General features: G+C 34.9%; 1 protein-coding gene across 1 annotated transcript in view; it reads left to right on the top strand.

Annotated features, from left to right (window-relative positions):
* LOC135155466 (liprin-beta-1-like) overlaps positions 1-17,284 on the top strand; it is a 37,288-nt gene extending 20,004 nt beyond the window's left edge. Inside the window, exons 8-12 of the mRNA XM_064104443.1 lie at positions 5,664-5,789; positions 6,687-6,875; positions 7,336-7,521; positions 7,909-7,989; positions 9,034-17,284. Coding sequence (XP_063960513.1) covers positions 5,664-5,789; positions 6,687-6,875; positions 7,336-7,521; positions 7,909-7,989; positions 9,034-9,078 — 627 coding nt within the window. The 3' untranslated portion in view covers positions 9,079-17,284. The remainder of the gene's footprint in view (positions 1-5,663; positions 5,790-6,686; positions 6,876-7,335; positions 7,522-7,908; positions 7,990-9,033) is intronic.
* Positions 17,285-20,783: the final 3,499 nt, after the last annotated feature.

Raw genomic sequence — 20,783 nt, 5'->3', positions numbered from 1 at the left:
CACAGGTCCTTGACTGAAGGTGAGAAATGAAGTGGCTTTAATGACCCAGTTTTGCCAAATCTGGTCTCCTTTCAGTCTTTTACTGAAAATAAATGAAGTCATTGCTTGTCAACACATTGCATTTAATCATCAGCTTTATAGCAAGCCAATGTTTAACCCAATATTTAATGTGGAAGGACCTGCTATGCATAGCTTACTTATTTGCACTGGTTTTCTATTGTAATATGATGTATAGGACTGTCTAGATATGCTACACAGCATAGCTGTATGTGGGACTGAAGGGAAAAGAATCTGGGATTTTTTTTTTTTTTGTAATGAAAATATTGGTTAAAATGTTTGGACAAAATTGACCTCATCACTGTTTGAACTCTGAAGGGAATTTTAACAGTCCTGGAAGCGACCCTTTGTGTTTACAAATAAAATTGATAGTAATATAAATCATTTTTATGTTATTTCAATGTTTGAAATTACATATGAGATCATTCACATTTGTTTGAATTTGAATGATAATTCATTAAGAATATTGGTCTGGGAATTAAATCAGCTTTTTTGAGTAAGTACAATGAACATTTAAACAAAGTTAATTGCTATTTTATTTCCATTTGACCATTCCAAGATTGGATATAGTCCTCTCCCTATAATCACTCTGAATTACTCATTTTGGAGTGATTAATCACTCTGAAGATATCAATCTGTATGTAAAGGGATAGTATATTTGAAAAAAAAAAAAAAAAAACTGATATGTTGCATAATAAGCTCACCTGCTTGCTATATTAATGGCAACTAATATGTTTTTTTAGCTAAAAATGCAAATGAAGTTTCATATTTTGTCATGGTGTAGATCTTATAATTGTTTTTGTCATGGTTTCAATGTTGTCATGGTTTCAATATCATGGTTTCAAAATTGTCATAGTTTCAATATCATCATGGTTTCTATATTGTCATTGGTTTTCAATTGTGTTCCAGTGATGAATAAAATGTATGTGCAATTATGCATGATGTACAAGGGATATTGTCATTTTGAACATACACTTGTATATCATCTATCTTGTGATATATAAGAGTAGTAGTGTAGTATGACTATTATCATGATGCATGTTGTGTATTAGAAGACAACTCATGGTATTCACAATGTGGTGTATATAATAGTTGTTCACATAGATGCATTGGTGTCACTTGCACTGTAGTCAATTTACATTGGAGCTGGGAGTTACACTGTAGTTCAGTATGTTATCAATAGTCATAGCTGTCTGTCATAGCAGGAGTCAGGCAAGTGGCTTTTTATAACCAATCCTCACTTTTTATAACAGGGAATGTGGGAAGCTGTTATGATAAGATACATGTACATCGTATCTATATAGCAGTATTCCTCAGAAGTTGCCTTTCATAGGGTTATTCCAGGGTAGTTAATTGCCCAATTCACACTAAAGGTAACACCGCTACAGTCTCGGGACAGTCCCGGAAGGACTGTAGCGGTGTTTGAGGCCAGTATGAATACGGTATATAGTCAGTGATTTTCACTTACAACTGTTATAAGCTACTAAAATCCTTGCATCTGATTGGCTCACAACAAATTAGTCGGTGAAAATCATTGACAATTTGCTTCATGACACACTGCCCAATAACCAGTGGACAAAGAATCAAGAAAGACAAATTATAGGCCCTTAATGGAATCTGATTTGGGCTGGTACTAGTTTACTCACACTTCTTGATAGGTTACAGTGGAAAGCACTCCTCCTCCTGAGAATTGAAGACCCTTCCAAGGTTGGGCTTTATCCACTCAAGCACCGGAGAACTGTTGCATCTCTCTGTACCTTCTATCGCTACTTCTTCCTGAAACCATCCCTTGAGTTGTCTGGAATTCTTCCCCCTTGACCCCAAATGTTCGTTTGACTCGCTCTACTGCAGCTGCCCACCCCTACAGAGTCACTGTCCCAAAATCAAACACTTCTCTTCATCAATCTTCCTATATAGGCCTACCAAGGACGGCTTGGCTGTGGAATTCACTTCCCGCCAACACATTCCCTTTAGCTCCCAACATGGACAGATTAGAAAATAGTGTTAATACATATTTAATTAGATGTAAAACCTTACAAGTACTTTTAATTTAGTCATGGATCTTACGTGGCAGTCATGGGCCACTTTTTATCATTTTATGATGGCAACATCAGGCCCAAAGAACAATCTAAAAAAAAAAAAAAGATGTACTCATACGTGTATTGTTCAATGGCTGGATGTGATAGTATCACTTCACTGTTGATTACTCACACATGGTATATATTATTAAGGAGACCAAGAGTCAAAATCAATCAAATCATCATAGAACGATTTTTCATGTATGATTGCAATAAAAAAACAATGTTCAATCAATTATGAATATCAACAATACGATCACTGATCAGCCACTAAGCTTTATATAGTGCGATCCAGGTTCATATTTTCTCCCAAACAATCGAAGCTTTTGAAAATGTGATCATAGGGGTTACTGATTGTTTGAGCTGACTTTTGTGTGTACTATCATTGTGATTGTGCGTATGGTACATTAGAGACATACAATGGTAGGCGTTAGCTGAATATGTGTAAAATGTGAGAGTAAACATTGCTGGTAGGAATAGCCTCATTGTAGGTGACTGTTCTGATAAAAATATTTTAGTATCCCGTGGGTTAACTTATACCACACTTACATGTATATGCAGGGCTATAGAGTACCGAAGTGTGACATCACGATGTCTTGACAATGAACCGGCTGGTTCTAATCTGAGTCACAGCTGCACGATATACACATTTGTATTTGCAAAAATGGTGATGTGTTTTGTCCCTGTTTGTTACCATCATTCTGAGAGTCATAACAAGGCGCCGTTTCATTAATACCTTGGTCACATTTGATCTACAGCGGCCGTACGGCGAGTCGAAAACAGCCGTTTCATTAATTTTAATTCAAACCACCTATATGTAGTTGGTACACAAAATGTTAAAACAGCTGTTTTCGACTCGCCGTACGGCCGCCGTAGAACAAATGTGACCAAGGTATAAGCTGTTCGTAAGTTAAGAGCGACTTTAAGAACGACTGGTGATCCTTTCTTGTGGTAAATGGTATAATAAATTGGTGATGGTTTAGAAACTTTAGCGCGTAAGAAAGGATCACCAGTCGTTCTTAAAGTCGCTCCTACATGTAGCTTACGAACAGCTTTATGAAACAGCCACAGGGTTCATTTGTTTAGAACCATGCTGCCATGACAACATGGCAACTGATGTCATCGCTTTGGTACTCTATTAGTTACCAAGTATAAATTATTCTAATCCTTTGACAAAAAGTTGTAAAAAAAAAAAAAAATGGTTCCATGAATTAGAAAATGAAATATATGATGAATTAATTTTTATGTAATCTTTGCCATGGATATAGAAGAAGTATTACAAAACCCAGCATTCCATAGACATGTGGGCTAAAATTCTAGTTTAGAATAGGGGTAAAAATGGGTTTAATTATCACAATACAACCCATTATGTTATAACTTTGACTTAAGGCCTGGTCCCACTGGCCAATGGAAACAAAACGTATTCATTACAGCGGACATGCAAAACAATGAAATCACAGTAGACGGATGCTTGATGGATATAGAGCGTATGAAACACGTATGCAAAGAGTACACAATGGATACGTAATGTTTTCCAACGGATGGCAAGATTCTTTTCCGTTTTACATCCTTGCTGCATCCGTAAGTGCAGTGGGACCAAGCCTTTAGCAAGATTCATATTCAATTGTGATTTCTAATTCGGGTTTAACACATCAGTGTTGAAGTTTGGCTTTAAAAAAAACTGACATTAGCAGATGACCAGACCTAAAATGGAACTGGTGCTGGACTGAATCTCAATAGTAGTTGAGTAATGTGATTTGGATTGTAATTTTTTTGTATAGATCAGGAGCTTGGAAATGCAAGCCAATTTATGCTTCCACAATCCAGCACCAACACTGAATTAAAAACAAAAAAACACTTAGCCATGGTTTAGATAAACCATGTTAACTTAGACTACACTTTCATAGAGTGCTGGCTGTCAACCCATTCACCATATAAAGATTAATCTAATTGATTGTAATCATGACTTTATTCAATTCAAGATAAAGTTTATGTTGACATATATACCATGTCCATGGTTCTATTCTGAACACATGGCAGATCCATCACAAACATACAATACATTAACATTATTATAATCATATTACATGGATATAACATATTCAAATTATAAAGTCAGAATGGTAATTTTTGGGAATGAATTAAGTCAAGTTAGGTTATGTATTTATGGTAAACACCCCCTCCCCACTCCCTCTACCCTCCCACCCCACCAATCCTATGGAATGGTGGGGTGGGAGAGTATTACTGTTCTAAATTATGAAAGATGGTAATGAGCGCCTTTTCCAGTGGCGTAAGATTTGTCAACAAATTAATTTTGTGGTGGCCTATAAACAATAAAAAGCACACTTTGATGAATTAATTTTAACAATATCTTTGTCATTCATATTGAAGATGTGAAACCCAGCATTCCAAATAAGTTTGGTCTAAAATTCAAGTTTAGACTCAGCAAAGACCAAGGTTTAATTATCAGAATATCACCAATTCACCACTAGTATATGTACATCTATATTGTATTTATGAACCCCTCATTGCAGCCTTTAGTAGAATATATTATTTTTGTTTATTTTGTTCTATTATTAGCAGTAAACCATTGTTATGATTTGTGACAAGTGTCCAAAATATCACTGTCCTGTTTATTTTAGTTGTAGAATGCATGTTTGATTTATATTCTGATGTAATATTAGCTTTCTGTTTTATTTCTTGTATGATTTTGCTTTATGTTATGACGTCAATACATGGTGAAAATTATGTAGGATTTTCCCATCTTTCCGCTGAATAGTTCTGTATAGAACATCAGGTATTATTGCAAAGCTTGTTTTATTTATTTAGAGGGTGTTAATCTATCTTTACAAAGAGAAGTAGATTTTTGAAAACATCTGAAATTTAGATAACAATAGTATGATAGCCTGTCAAGCACAACAAAAGGGAAAATCCTTACATGTCCCCCACCCAAAAAATACCTTTAAAAATTTAATCAATAAGCACTTGCTTCATGGTCCATGAAGGTTTCTTGAAGAACCCCTCACCCCAAATTTTATTTAGCGCCCTCTATACTCAGCTTTGTGATATAGTCCAATGATTTGCTGCTTCATGGGATGTTCTCTTGTAATCAGAACATATTTAGCTTACTGAGATTACAAGATAAGGCAGCATGATAAAACAAGGAAATAAGATGAAATGACAAACACTCATCAAATCATAGATGATTATAATAATAGTGTGTCTCAGAGTAGATATAGGGCTATAAAAAAAACTTATTATTATTATTGGATTAATCAGTGTTCATTCTTTGATTAACAGTTGAAATCATTTCCTCTTTTGTTTAAATATTAAATAAAAGGAAACTTCCCAGGGGCATAGATACGATTTTCAGATACTATAGTGGGAATTCTTCTTCTGTCACAGAAATCACCTTTATTGTCTTTGAAAGGGTCCATTCTTTATGATTTTCATATTTTTGTTCAGTGACATTTGGGCAAGTTTAATTCAATTTGATGAGACTGACCCCATTTTCTCTTGTTTATCTAGCCTTATGAAACAGGAACCCAAGTTGCACTATGGACAAATCACAGAGTAATGGAATGGTTACGATCAGTTGATCTATCTGAATATGCTCCTAATCTGAGAGGCAGTGGGGTCCATGGTGGATTAATGGTAAGCCACATATTAACAGAGAGAGATAGAGTATCTCTTAGTGGGCCGTAATTAGGTTGTTTCAAACCGCCTCGATCACAAGAATCCCTGTTAAATTACGAGAACATTTTTAGGCTAAAAAATACCATTAATTATTCCTGCATTCAGACCGCCCCGAAACATACACTTCGGGATAAATTCCTGAAGTTAGGAGCATGCGCAGTATGGTCTAATAAGCAGGCAAGGCGCGAGATTCAAAACTACTAGCCCAGCAGCCACCCACGACGCCGCACCCAACGACACGCTGGGCTAAAAGTTCCCGTAATTTGCTTTCACATCGCCAAAATACCTGCGACCTTGGAAAAATCCCAGCGAAAGTTCTCGTAATTTCGCCAAGTACCTACTATTTAGCGGGTATTTTCTTTCGGGGAAATTACGCGTAGTTTGCTTTCACATTACCAAAATACCTGGTATTTTCTGATCGGGGTAAATTTCCCGATCAGAGAATACCTGGAACTGACGAACTTCGAGGCGGTCTGAAACCACCTATTGAGTGCAACACATTGATCAATTTATTGAGTGAGGGTTTGGGAGAGAGAGATCAAGAATTGTTGACAGGGTGAGAGAAAAAGACAGAATAATAGAGAGAATGAGTGTGCAGGAGTGAGATTGTGAGGATGAGAGTGCAATTGAGTGAGAAAAACATAAATTCAATACATCTGCATGTAAGATGGAAAGTGTTACAATTGATATATTAGGTTGGCTTATGCCTGCCATTATCTTTTTTAAAGTTAATTTCTTTAAACAAGATTTGACTCTTTTTTTTTTTAATGAAAGAGACCAAAAGGCAGGCAGAGAGGAGAATGGAGAATATTCTGTATCATTTTATATAATCTTTTTATTGTCATATTTGAACAGGTCCTAGAACCTCGTTTTACGGCAGAAACCTTAGCCTCCATCTTGTGTATCCCAGGGAACAAGACGTTACTACGACGACATCTTAGTACCCACTTTATCTCTCTGATTGGTCCTGACATTCAGCAGCAGAAGAGAGAAGCAGAGAAACAACCCATGTTTGTACCTCTTAACTTCCTAGCAAAGGTCAAGGTGAGATTATCCGTACTCGATGATGAGGATGGTGATGGTGATGGTGATGATGATGGTGAGCATGGCGATGATGGTAATGGTGATGAAGATGATGATGGTAATGGTGATGAAGATGATGATGGTGATGGTGATGGCGATGGTGATGAAGATGATGATGGTGATGGTGATGGCGATGGCGATGATGATGGAGATGATGATGGTGATTTTGGCGGTGATGGTGGAGATCATGATGATGACGGTGATGATGATGATGATGGTGATGATGATGGCGGTGATGGTGGAGATCATAATGATGACGGTGATGATGGTGATGGTGGTGGTGGTGGTGATGAAGGTGGTGTTGATGCTGATGTTAATGGTGATGAGATGGTTTGATGATAATAATACTGATGGTGATGTTTTGATGTTGGTGATGATGTAACAATGTTAATTTATCCTCTTCCCTTTTAACCATGCATAGCCTAAAAAGCGAACATTTGGTAAGAGCAGGCGATGGACTGAAATGGAAGACTACGTCTGTCCAATGGACCTTGGTCACCCCTCTAGTTTGAATGGAATGTCCCATATGAATGGCAACCGGCCTCCTCCACCCTGTTACAAGGTAGAAGTTAGGAGTGCTGACATGGTTCACAGACAGAGGGATGAGGTAAGGTATCAAATCATTCTGCCTATTTATAGTGGGTGTATTTTATTCAGGTTAAGCCCCAATGATTTCTCCTTTTTAAGTGTCCCTACAGGAACACAAAACAACCTTTATAAGTTCAGGCTTACATCATAAAGGTTTGTTTGTCGTAGCAGAGGTAAAAAAAATGGGTCAGTTGGTCAGGGTTTTTGTTTCCTTCACATGTCATGGATGATGTTCTTCAATGCCATTTGCTTGTTAAAAAACAAAAATAAATAATTGGAGGCAAAACCATTCAATTGATTTTTTTTTTTCAACATTTGGATGTTATACATGGACATATACTTCCAAACTTAAAGGTCGTTTCTCATTAAATTGACAATATTTTCCTCCTCCATTTTTTCCCCTCAGGATCAGACAGATGGACAAGAAATGAAAGAAGGAACTGCTCAAAAGTTTGGTGCCCTGTCTCAAGAAATTGATTCTTTGACGGTAAGAAGCGTTGTCTTTCAGCTGTTGATGTTTATTTCAAGTCCATGAACTCTTGTATGCAATATTCTATTCACCAGCATAAATCAATCAATACAAAACAAATGAAATAGTGAATGTGTGGCATCATCAACTCTCTCATTTGCATATCACTGAGTTGTACATATAACTGTTTTGTGAGAAATAAGCAAAAATATCATAACTTTCTTATTTTGCACCCAATTTGATGAAACTTTTAAGCATTAAGCTGTTTGATTTTTCTCTATTGATTCAAAGCCAGAGTTTTCTGGGTTGGACTTGACCTTTAAAATTTCAAAATACTCTCATGACCTTGAAATTGGCCTATTCCATGAAATTTGGATATAATTGTTATCAATATTTGGAAATGGATTAATGCCTTATCAGGTAGTAGGCCAAGGTCATTTGGGAAGTCAATAAACTGGTATCAACTTAAAAAGTTTGACCAAATATTTAGATTTTAAATTTCAAGATAATTTTGTAATAAAAGAAAAAATATAAGAAATATAAAAGTAGAGTATCATCACATCCAATAGGAAGAGATGAATGCTGTCAAATTATTTTAGATGATGTAGTTCAAAAGTTTCTGTTAGTTATTTTTATTAGTACATGTTCCACATATATACATAATTATCATAATTGAAAATTATAATGCATCTTTAAGGAAAGTACTGAATAAAGCTTTCAAAGCTGTGGAGAGATACTTAATCTCATAATCAGAAATAAAGCATTTCAATTTTAAATGTGGAAATTATTTCTCTGAAGGTTACACATTTTGTTTACTTCATTGTGTTTCCTAATTACTAGCATGTTTGATATCATTGCAACCCTATATATCTTAGTGTATTCATTATCATATTCCTATAATAGTGAGCTTTATATTTCCACATTGAAGAGGACAATAATGGTCGACATATCAAACTTCATGTTACTTTATAGTATTTTCATTTATTAATTTCCCCCTTCTAATTTACTTCATTTATTTACTTCCAGTAATATTTTCTCTATTTTTTGTACATTTTGTTTTAGACTATGCTTTCAGATGCTGATGTGGATAGGAGCACGCATGTGTGATGTCATCATGCCAACCTCTCCTCCACAGGATGGCATTGGATACAATCAACAACCTCTCATCCAGCTATGTTGCCTTTTAAAAAAAGTTTTTAGAAAGCTGAATTTAAGTCTCACTTTTACCTATTGAAAAGTCACCTTACTAACTATTGACTGCAAAAATGCTACTCTGTGATTTGCTGATTAAAATGTTACTTTTTATGGCAATAACATGTGAATTTAAGCTGGTTGAATGCATAAATGCCTCTTTTTTATTGGTTGATTACATTAATGTTAATTTTTATGTCAATATCAAATCTGCCTTTAAAGTGATTGATTGAATGTTTGTTAATCTTTTGATTGGCTTATTAATGTCAGTGTCACTCCATTCTGATTAATAATTGATTGCATGAATGCTTTCTTTGATTGGCTGATTATGTTGATTCCATTGATGTCATTTTTGATAGCAATATAATAGCTTCCAAAAGCACAGTATTGAGGCAACATTATTTACAATCTTTGCTTTATCTTCACACTCAGAATTGATGCATTCAAACAAAACTTGCATTCACATACAACCTTTAATAGCTTTCAAACCATGCCATCAACCAAGACATCAACAATAGATTCTTCCTGTTTGGTGATCATATAGTTACTGGGGTATTCAATAAGATACCAACCCCTATGTACATCAAACATGCCATATCTCTAAATTTGAGTTCACTTCATAAACTACAAAAGTCATGATAATTTGAGGGCATTACACCATTTCATATGAAGCACAAACCAGAGTCATTTCATTCAGAATTATCCATCACAAAGAGTGTGTAATCTACATACTTAATTGAATGCCTTTCCTTCAATATCATCAATGAACTAACATGAAAGAGACACGGACTTTGAACCACATGGATTGACTTAATACAGCACTTCATCTATTGAAATCAGCTTTTGATTTTATGTTTACTCTTCCTTATACCTTGGTCACATTTGTTCTACGGCGAGTCGAAAACAGTCGTTTTATTCATTTTTATTCAAACCACCTATATGTAGCTGGTACAAAAAAAATGTAAAAACGACTGTTTTCGACTCGCCGTACGGCCGCCGTAGAAGAAATCTGACCAAGGTATTAGGCACTGTTATGGGCCTGCCAACTACTCCTTTTTTCCAGGAGTTACCCCATTTTAAAGATTTTCTATCAACCAAAGAGAAGAACACCAGTTTTCCATTTATTTCAGATAAAAGTAAATCAGCCAATATATGTATTTGTGTGGTGGGTTATGGGTTTAAGAGTAATATAGTTTTTCAAAACTTGTACTTTCTCAATGCATAAATATAAGAATGGTAAGCATGTCTTGATTTAAGTGAGGGAGACACACCTGACATTGAGGAGAAAATTTTGCACCTCTCAATTCGGACTACTTTTTTTCATTTTCAAATGTTGGCAGGTCTGCTAATAAATAAAAACACTATTATAAATTCGATCATAAATGTAGTCTATGGTGTACAATAAAGTTACAACCCATTGTAAATGTTCATTGTAACTCTTCATCTTTCCCATAGACTGCAAAATACAATGTCAAACACGCCTCATTGAAATAGAAGAAAGAAAGAATATAAAAACCTGTGTGAAGTATATTCCTATCAACTGGTTCAAGTGCATTATTTGTTTTATACCTTGAATCATAATCCCTATTGATGCTAAAAGTTTAATAATAAAAAATACACATGTTCTTACTTTGTATGCAACAAGTATTTCTATGTCTGTTATATCTCTGTTCCAATTTATTTGTATATTATTGTTCATTCATAAGATATCAAGTTCTTCCAATTTATGTGTTGATTGTGAGTAAGAATGATTATGAAAACATAAATGCATATTTTAAGTGACTTCTTATGATTTAGATTATTTCATGGAGCTGTCTGTTATGTCCATTAGAGTTTTAGCAAACTGAATATCCACCAACCAGGGCCCTGTTGCATAAAAGTTATTATTATAGTAACTTTGCCATCCAATGGTAAATACCATGGTAATGATGATAACAGCCAATCAAAATCAAGGATTACATGAATGTATCATTGGATTGCAAAGTTACCACAAATAAATGAATAATGATTGCTCATAATGGATAAACTGCTGCTACAAAGTGATCTTGAGAGTTAAAAGGCCTACTTCTTTACCCCGAGACCAAAAAATAGTTGGCTTATAGTTCATTGTGGGGTAACACTTTTACTAATGCCTGAATAAGAGAACAGTCAATATTATAAACCAATCATTTATTTGAGCAGGGCAATAGTAAACTATTACCTTATTCAATCATACCAATTATATACAACACAGGGGTGTGAGAGTTCAGATTTTTATCTGAATTCTGATTTTTTTTTTTCAGCTTAATTTCAGCTTATTTTGACTAACCTCTGTACAAAATGTATGGGAGCTCTTTCTATTTCAGACTTTTTCAGCACTCTTCAGCTTTTTTCAGATCTTTTTATTTGTGACCACTCACACCCCTGACAACAGAGCATTTAGGGCAGCCAGGGGTCATCCCCATCTTATGTATTTAGCTGATCCTTCATTAGCCTGTGAGAGAATGTTTATTGAGTAAGCATCAAAATAATGGAATGATAAGCCACTTTATACAATTCAACAGTCGTCATCAGTAACTAAAAGTGTTGAATACCCATCTAATTCAGTTCAATGATCTGTAAATGTCTGTCTAAACTACATGTATTTCCTTGTAAGAATTCCCCTTGTTTGTTTGTATTGCATAATTTTCACATCTTGTATATGAAATGCAGAAAACTTTGGCTTAGTTGAATCTCTTGTGGTCACATAAACCTTTTTAACTGCATGTAGAGGAATTTGACATAGCAGGGGTATACATTGTGTCCCACAAAAAAGTTACCCATTTTCAGAAAAGGAGTTCACAATAATTGAATATGTTTTTGTTATAAATTTGGCACTTATGGTGAGAGTGGAATCTCTTAAGACCAAAACCTTAGCAAATCATTCACTCATGGCATATTACAAACAATAAACAATTAGGCATATCAGAAAAGATTTGCGCAGAATCTCAAGTGTGAATCTGCATCCGCTCTCACTTCAGGGATCAGTGAGAGAAGCTTAACAAAGAATACAAAAGAAATGCTAATGAGCCAATAGTCAATTAAGCAATGTTGTATGTTTAATCAATCTTGACCAATTTTTTTGTGCAACTTAATTTTTACATTGAAATTTCAAACTCATCTTGCTCATTAATGGATGAGGTATTCCTCTCATATTAGGTATCAAAATATGGAAGAATAACTGTATTTTATGAGGTTGTAAATGAAATCATCATAATTCACTGGTGTTTGAAGAAACAAGACATGGGAATCCTGGTTTCCTTTTTCTAGGACACACTGTGTAACACATTTATTGCATAATGTGGTCTAAAAGGCTTTGATTTGGACCAATATTAGACTTACTGTATGGATGGTTGACTTATGCAAGATACCTCTATATTATATTTTTTGCAATATTATGCCTCCATTAATGATCACAGTTCAGACTTTTATCAACTTAGTTTCAGCCTTTGAAAACACAGTTTTGATGTACAAAATAGCTCATTCTAGATGATTTTCATACTTTTAAAATATCATTCTCAGTGGCATTCCTAAATGTTTGCTTCCAGGGTAATACACATTTTAACCCTATCATCCTTGCTTAAGATGTTTGGGTCATATGGCTCAATGGATTGATAGAAAAATGATAGATTACAAATAAAAGGAATGAATATTTTTATTTGAATGAACTCAGCCGTAATAATGACCTCTATAAAAATTCATGTTCATAATAAAACAAAAATGAGAGGAATTCATTATGTAGTCCTTTATCCTTTATCCCCATTGCTCACCTCAATATAGCAGTTGTAGTACAATGTCTTTTTTTTTACTTGAAAAAAATATTCATGAAATTCCCCTTTTAATTGAGTTGACATTCCAACCCTGTGGCCATATGTATTCATCGTGTGCATTGCTGTGACCAAGAGCGCTGGGTTAGACAATTTAGACTGGGTAAATGAATGTATGGCTGCAGTGATTTTACAGTGGGTTTATGGTTCACTGGATTATTTGTACTTGAATAAGATTTACTCATTTCCTAGAAACCACATCCATTATTAAAACAAACTCATTGTAAACACACAATATATGTCCCTCTCCCCTTCTCCCCTCACTTTTGTTTTCTCCTTTTGTCTGTTTTCTCACCTTTCTCTCTATCACCTCTCCCATTTCATTTTTCTTTCTTATTTTCCTCTCTAGATATTTGCCTCTCACCTCTCTATTATATCCCTCCCTCTATCTCTCTCTCTCTCTTCTTTTTCTCTTGATTGTCCTCATACCATTATCTAATCCTTGCCTGAGATATCTCTTCAGTCACAAGTTATGTGTATATTCGGCACAAATTTTCTGTATACATTTTTTATACACTTTTGAATTGATTTTGTATTATTTATTTGTGTATGTGTAAATGTTTAATCTTCATACTATTATTTTGTTCCTGTTTTGTTTGTACGTGAACATTATCAATTTGTTTTTACTACATGACTTTGTGGGAAAAATCCTTTTGTTTTGTTTGTATATGTACATTATCAGTTTGTTTTTACTACATGATTTGGTGGTCAAAATCCTAGTGGAAGTTGAATGCTATTTAAAACCCAATACTGTTACTACTACAAGTTTTTATAAGCAAAGAGTGGACATTTTCTGAACATGTAAAAGCAAGAATTTATTTATTTATCATACAGTATTTGAGTGTGTTGTATGTTGATTATACATGTTATAGTATGTGTATTTATATTTAAACCTGATACTTCTGTCTTTTTTACACTCTGAATAAAACCACCATACATTTTTTCTCTACATGGCAAGTATGTGGTTCATGAATCTGAGCAACATATCCAGTGTATTGTACATATCAAGACATACCATAGTGTTAAGTGGGGGAATACTTTCAGTAAGTTAACTCTTTCTTCTATAGAAAATGCAAGGCATTAGGGTAAAAGCTCTGTAGCAAAATTATGTTTATTGCTATAGTAGTTCTGTTTGTGGCACTAAAACCAAAAAAACATGTATGTGTGTAAGGCTGACATTTTGAGCACAGGTTTATCACCGGGTGCAATTAGAACTCGTACATTATAGCTGTTCTGGTAGGTGTTTCATAAAGCTGTTCGTAAGTTATGAATGACTTTACATGACTGGTGATCCTTTCTTGTGCTATATAATACATGTATATCCCTACAGTGTAGCTGACTTAACACCAAAGATCATATTTCATTTGTGCCTAAAGTTGTGGGTAATGATTATGAACAGCTTTATATAACACTCGCCTGTTGATTGATGATGATGATGATCCACAGCATTTATATTGCGCCATTTATCTGTTAAAAACATTCAAAGGCGCAGGCTCATCCAAAAAGTTAATCACTACACATCTGCCGAAATAAGTGAGTTTTGAGAGACGGTTTAAAGAGTTCTATGCCGTCAATTTCACGAAGTGAAGAAGGGAGGGAGTTCCAAAGGCGTGGAGCGATAGAAGAAAAGGCACGGTCTCCAAATCCCCTTAGGTGTGTGATGGGTACATGAAGAGTGATACCAGTACCAGATGAGCGCAAGCCAGGACGTACACGGAGTTGTTCTATAAAGGGAGGTCACGTATCCTGGAGCTACACCATGCACAGCCTTGAAAGTAAGGAGAATTTTGAATACGATCCTGTACTTAATTGGTAGCCAATGCAATTGTGATAATAGGGGTGAGGGTGAATAGGGGTGAGTGCATGCTTATTTTCCACAATTTGTTTTTGATAATGCTGCCTTATGTTTTATTTTCTTTTTCAGAATCCCCTTCCCCCCCCCCCCTTCCCCTCCCGAATCCCTAATTGCTGTTTTCTCCTTTGACCAAGTATTTCAGTGCCTATAGTTTAAAATAATGCCTTTTTTATTATCCATTGTCTATATTTTCCCCTATGAATTTTTTGCTTTTGTCAGTTTTGGTAACATTACATTTGTTTGTTGAAGTGCTGATTGTTGCATTTATATGGAGGGGGGGGGGGTCAAAGCAGATTTACAACAGGGTCATAACAGTGCCAGATATATTAATCACAATTGATAAGATTTTAAAATGATCAAATTATTGATGTAAACTTTAAATTTGATACAATTTTGGATTGCACTCAGTAAATGGATTTGCAAAAAAGGAAAGAAATAGCTATCAGTCAATTGAAGTTGAAATATTTGAAATTTTGTTATAATGAATTACAAAGAGAAATTACAAGAATGTATGATTTCATTAACAAACTCGTTGCAAACCACAATATAGTGCACTGATAACTGTTGTGTGAAATTGGGCAAAATTCAAATGTCATAAATATCTGTCTTTTTTTTACATCTGATTTAGGTGGAATTATCAGTATATGTCAATTTGATGATTATCTATTTACATAAATCAATTTGTTGTTATGATCACATTCTGTAAGCCTTCCTGGTATAAACTACAAGCTTGAGCATTGAAAACACCCAACGCAAATCACGTCATATTCCATATTTTTTTAATGATATTTATTCATCTGTAAGTAAAATGTTCAATGGGTGTGTTCTTTTACATTTCATCATCAATGGTGGTTAGAATGCCTCTTGTTTTCAATGCAAACAGAAAAGAACTATCAAAGCCTTTTTTTTACCTGACACTTATTATATATTCATGATGTTTTTTATTGGTGGTTGAACTTGAAATGAAAATAGCAAGCGTGATATGTTTGCTCAAGCATTTTTTTCCCTCACAATCTTTTGTTTGTTAAATTCCAGAATGAAATGTGAACCCACCCTCAAACATCTAATTGTGATGTTCTATGATAATTGGTGTGTCATAAATGCTGTTATTAGATGAATGATGATAATAACATTCATACTAGACCCCATTTACACTATAAATGCTCAAAAGGCCAAATGCAGTTTGGGTGCACATTTGTCCCAGCTCTGTCTCAGCTTTGTCTTTTTATCACATTGAATTACCACAGACCCAAATGTGACTCCGCCTAGAGCTACCCATAGGTCCTGTAGAGCCCCTCTCCGACAGAATATTGAATTGTAGACCTTGCTGAGCCTGCCACTGTAAATGTATAAAATAGAGAGGCCGGTTACTACGATTAAGCCCGGTCTCATCCCGGCCCTGCAGTGTAAATGGGGCCTTAGTATTCATGTTCATACACTTACATGTAGCATTAACATAGTAGTTTACACACACCCCTTAGAATGTGAATCCATTGATGATTTGCACACACCAAATCAAACTTACTATAGTAGGAAAACTATTAACAATTTACCAGGGGAGGGGGGATTATTTGTTGGTCCCATATACTTCTATTCCTGTAGGCATTGTGGTTATACATCTCTCTGTGTGCACGTTACTCTTTTATTTCAGAGTAAAAAATGCCCTTTTATAATTGAGTGTCTGTTTTGGTTCAATTTCTTTCTTCTGTTCATTTGTTGTTTTATTTCAATACTTCTGTTGAAGTTCAACTCACTGTATTTTTTTTTGTAAGTTGGGGATCTCATTGTACTTTCATTTGACTTAGTATTTAACTTTTCTGTCCTACTTGTTTAAAGCATCTTCAATTGAGACATGATGGGCCCTTATATTTTATTGGTTTATTTTCATTATTACCTTTGAAAAACATGAAATTAGATGAGATTACCATCAAATTGTTTGCATGGTTGGTCTTTGGTCAAGAATGGTTTAAGTCAGCAAGGGGAGCATATCATGAAACAAAGATTGATTTCAACTGACAACTGTTATAAGCTACTGAAATCCTTGCATCTGATTGGCTCAGAACACATTAGTCAGTGAAAATCATTGACTTTTGCTTCATGAAACGCCCCCCTTAAGATGAGAAATCATTGGCATACTGTCATACATGTTAATTTCTCATGTGTATAGTTAGTGACTTTGAAATGCTGTCTTCAAACCTAACCTGTGATTGTAATGATGTATAATCTTGTAGTTGAACACTATTTTTGTATCTTGTACAGCAAACGTACTTAACCCGTTATTTTTAGGGTACATCTTGTAAATACAAACTTAAAACAAAGATTTTTGGATGAAATATGGATTGCTAGCCAGATAGGAGAGAGATATAGACCATCTGAAATGCCTGTAGTGATAACATTGCAAATAAACTTAATTTAATCAATATTTCTTTTGTGAAGATGTGTATTGTATTTAGTTGTACCTGTTGGACCTGTGGAGGGTCAACAAGGCTGATTTTCTTATATCAAGCTTTGATGACTTAACTTATTCTTCATTGTAAACAGAAATAAATCCACACCATTACTAAACTATGGTTAATAACAATTAATTATGAGAAACAAATTAGTCCCATGGATCCTTGGCCTTATATGGGAAGACACCGTCATTTTGATCATACCAATGTGCTCTAAAAAGAACATACCTTTATAAAGAGGTGAGACTGCTGGGCGGGGGTTTTGGCGGTTACCCCACCCCCTGGCTGAAATAGGTAAATCCACAAAAATTAGTAAATGTCAACTGAATTGTTCTCATTTTGTTGATTGTGCTTAGGATGTTGAAATATCACATTTGTTTTGATGAAATCGGAACAAAACAGTTTAAAGGACAAGTCCACCCCAACAAAAAATTTGGTTTGAATAAAAAGAGAAAAATCCAACAAGCATAACACTGAAAATTTCATCAAAATCGGATGTAAAATAAGAAAGTTATGACATTTTAAAGTTTCGCTTAATTTCACAAAACAGTTATATGCACATCCTGGTCGGTATGCAAATGAGGAGATTGATGACGTCATCCACTCACTATTTCTTTTGTATTTTATTATATGAAATATGAAATATTCTAATTTTCTCCTCATTGTCAAGTAAAACAATGATTAATTCGTCCCTGAACACGTGGAATTAGCATTGTTGAATACTATATGGTTCAGTCAAGTTTGTCCTCATTGTCAAATCTGTAAAAAATGAAATATTGTATAATTAAAACAATAAAATACAAAAGAAATAGTGAGTGATGGACATCATCGACTGACTCATTTGCAAGTCACTGAGTTGTGCATATCACTGTTTTGTGAAAAATAAGCGAAACTTTAAAATGACATAACTTTCGAATTTTACATCCAAGTTTGATGAAATTTTCAGCATTATGCTAGTTTGATTTTTCTCTATTTCTTCAAATCAACATTTTTCTTGGCTGGACTTGACCTTTAAAAGAAAATGTATGCAATTTGGTATTTCATATATCGTTTTCTTGTCTTGCCTTTAAAGAAAAAGCGAGACATAGACACCACATACTTTTCCAATGGCAGTGGCATTGTCAACATAATATTTAACCATGGTTAAGGTTTTTTGACATTTCATTTCATGAAACTTGGACATGAGGGTCAATGAATTTTGACCATGTGGCATCCCCATCAAAAACTTGTCAATGAATTTTACTCTTTTTATTTAGATAACTTTCATACTCTAGTACGCATTTTTCATTTAGCGGTAGATTTTTGAATAAGTTTCAGTAATACGTCCTCGGTTGATTCGGTTAATAATTTCTACCATTTGCTCTTGGGGCACACAACATCATCGTTTTTTTTTTTCCATTTTCGAGTCGACAGCAGCCGTGTTTGAAATCGTTATTCAATGAAAAAAATTTGCTGCTCTCTCAATTTCCCCCCTAACTTCCCTTTTTTTTTTGATCGATCCAAAATGCCAAATTCAATGTCTCTTTGTTTAGGATCTGGGTTAAAGTCGTAACGCCCAAACTTCACAACCATGCAAATGGGGATTCGTATTGTTGCAGTAAGAATAGCATAAAATATGTCAGGCTTAGAGTAGCGAGAATTATTTGTCCAAGGTTGGTCTGGCATCACAAATTTTGCCAGTAAAACCGAGGATGAATATCTCCCTCTATCCTACTTTTAATAGGTTATAATATATCTTGATAATCTAGTCCTTTTACTCGTAGTTCATCCTTTTTAAGTATGATTTAAAGTCAAATAGGGAATTACATCCAGTAAATTCCCTATTTGACCCTCTCAGAGCACCGATAGACGTAACCCCTGAGTATGTTCACTTCAGAAGATCACACTGGATGTGAGTGTGATCTTCTGAAGTGAACATACTCAGGGGTTACGTCACAGTGGGCCAGTGGGGGGAGGAGGTGAGTGACCCTTGTGATTTATTAAGTATGGAAAAGGGAAGAGGTAGAAAAGTAAAGAAATGAACACGAAGAAGCTGTCTGTACCTTGACTGTACCCCCATATAGAATTTAACTAATTCAAGTTAGACAAAAAAAATATGACGTCAGCGTAAGGTCATCTCCCCCATTATCAAATATTCCGATACCTCCCCTGAACCATTCATAATCTTAAATTCTACTCAAATAAATGGACGGTGTCAGTTTATATTGCTACACTGATAAGACATGCTGTAAAGATCAGCGTCTGAGAGGGTCAAGTCGTAAGGTGTTAAGATCAGCGTCTATCGGTGCTCTGAGAGGGTAAAGTCGTAAGGTGTTAAGATCAGCGTCTATCGGTGCTCTGAGAGGGTCAAGTCGTAAGGTGTTAAGATCAGCGTCTATCGGTGCTCTGAGAGGGTCAAGTCGTAAGGTGTTAAGATCAGCGTCCATCGGTGCTCTGAGAGGGTCAAGTCGTAAGGTGTTAAGATCAGCGTCTATCAGCGATTGCGTTATCACGACATCAATGGATTTTGAATCAACTCTATAAAGTAACACTGGTGTAAAATATATGGCGTGCTCCTCTTCATCAAGACTTTGGTAGTTTTCTGATTATGTATTGGTGTTTTTGTCAAAGAACAATTACACGACTCAGCCTAACATATAATTACCATATTATAATAGATTCAAATGCCGTGAAATGTCTGTTCGATCTCGTCACAATAATACTACTAATAATAAAAGCCAATAATATTTACCATGTTGATGGAAATATAAAAAACGCGCACACAAACAACTGGACATGTAAAGCAAAGCTTGATCATAATTACATTACGCCTTGGCCCATATTTGGATTTATATCATTACATTAATTAGAATTTCATTAAGGACGTTCCACAGTTATGTTTGTGCGCATTACGATCTGCGCATATTTTACACTCTGCGCGCTGACGTCACAATGGATGAACAGGTGATTAATTACCTGTGGGTATTCATGAGCTGATTTTTTTCATCATCTGCACTCTAACTGCAGATCCGATGCGTTATCTTATGAAGCTAAAAAAATGGTATTATTCCATGGACCATTAAAAAAAAGATCTCTACAAGTTCAAAATACTTTACTCTGCAATGCTGCCAAGAATCGTTAATATCACCCCGAGTTTGAATAAATGGTAGAGTGGTTTTGATTTTTTCTTCTCATAGATACAAAGCATTTGGCGCATTTTTGGTGTTTTAAAAAGCACATTTGCTCTAATGAAAATGCTGATAGTTTGAAAACAAGCACATGAACCCCTATTTTTTAAATGTTTGCACCTCTTAGGTATACCTTCCTTTACAACTTTGCAAATTTTGGTGAAAATGACATGGATTTTGAATAAAGTGCAGCATTTATTGTCCTTTTGTAGTTTGTTTTTGAAATTTCACATTTTTTAGATTGGGTTTTTGTTATCCTTTACGCCATTTTTAAGAACTGACAGTGCTGTTAGACTTAATATGA

The sequence above is a fragment of the Lytechinus pictus genome, chromosome 9 (genome assembly GCF_037042905.1).
Source record: "Lytechinus pictus isolate F3 Inbred chromosome 9, Lp3.0, whole genome shotgun sequence".
NCBI classification, from domain to species: domain Eukaryota; kingdom Metazoa; phylum Echinodermata; class Echinoidea; order Temnopleuroida; family Toxopneustidae; genus Lytechinus; species Lytechinus pictus.
Note: the sequence above shows the minus strand (reverse complement) of the source record. Positions and strands in the feature narration are given on the sequence as shown.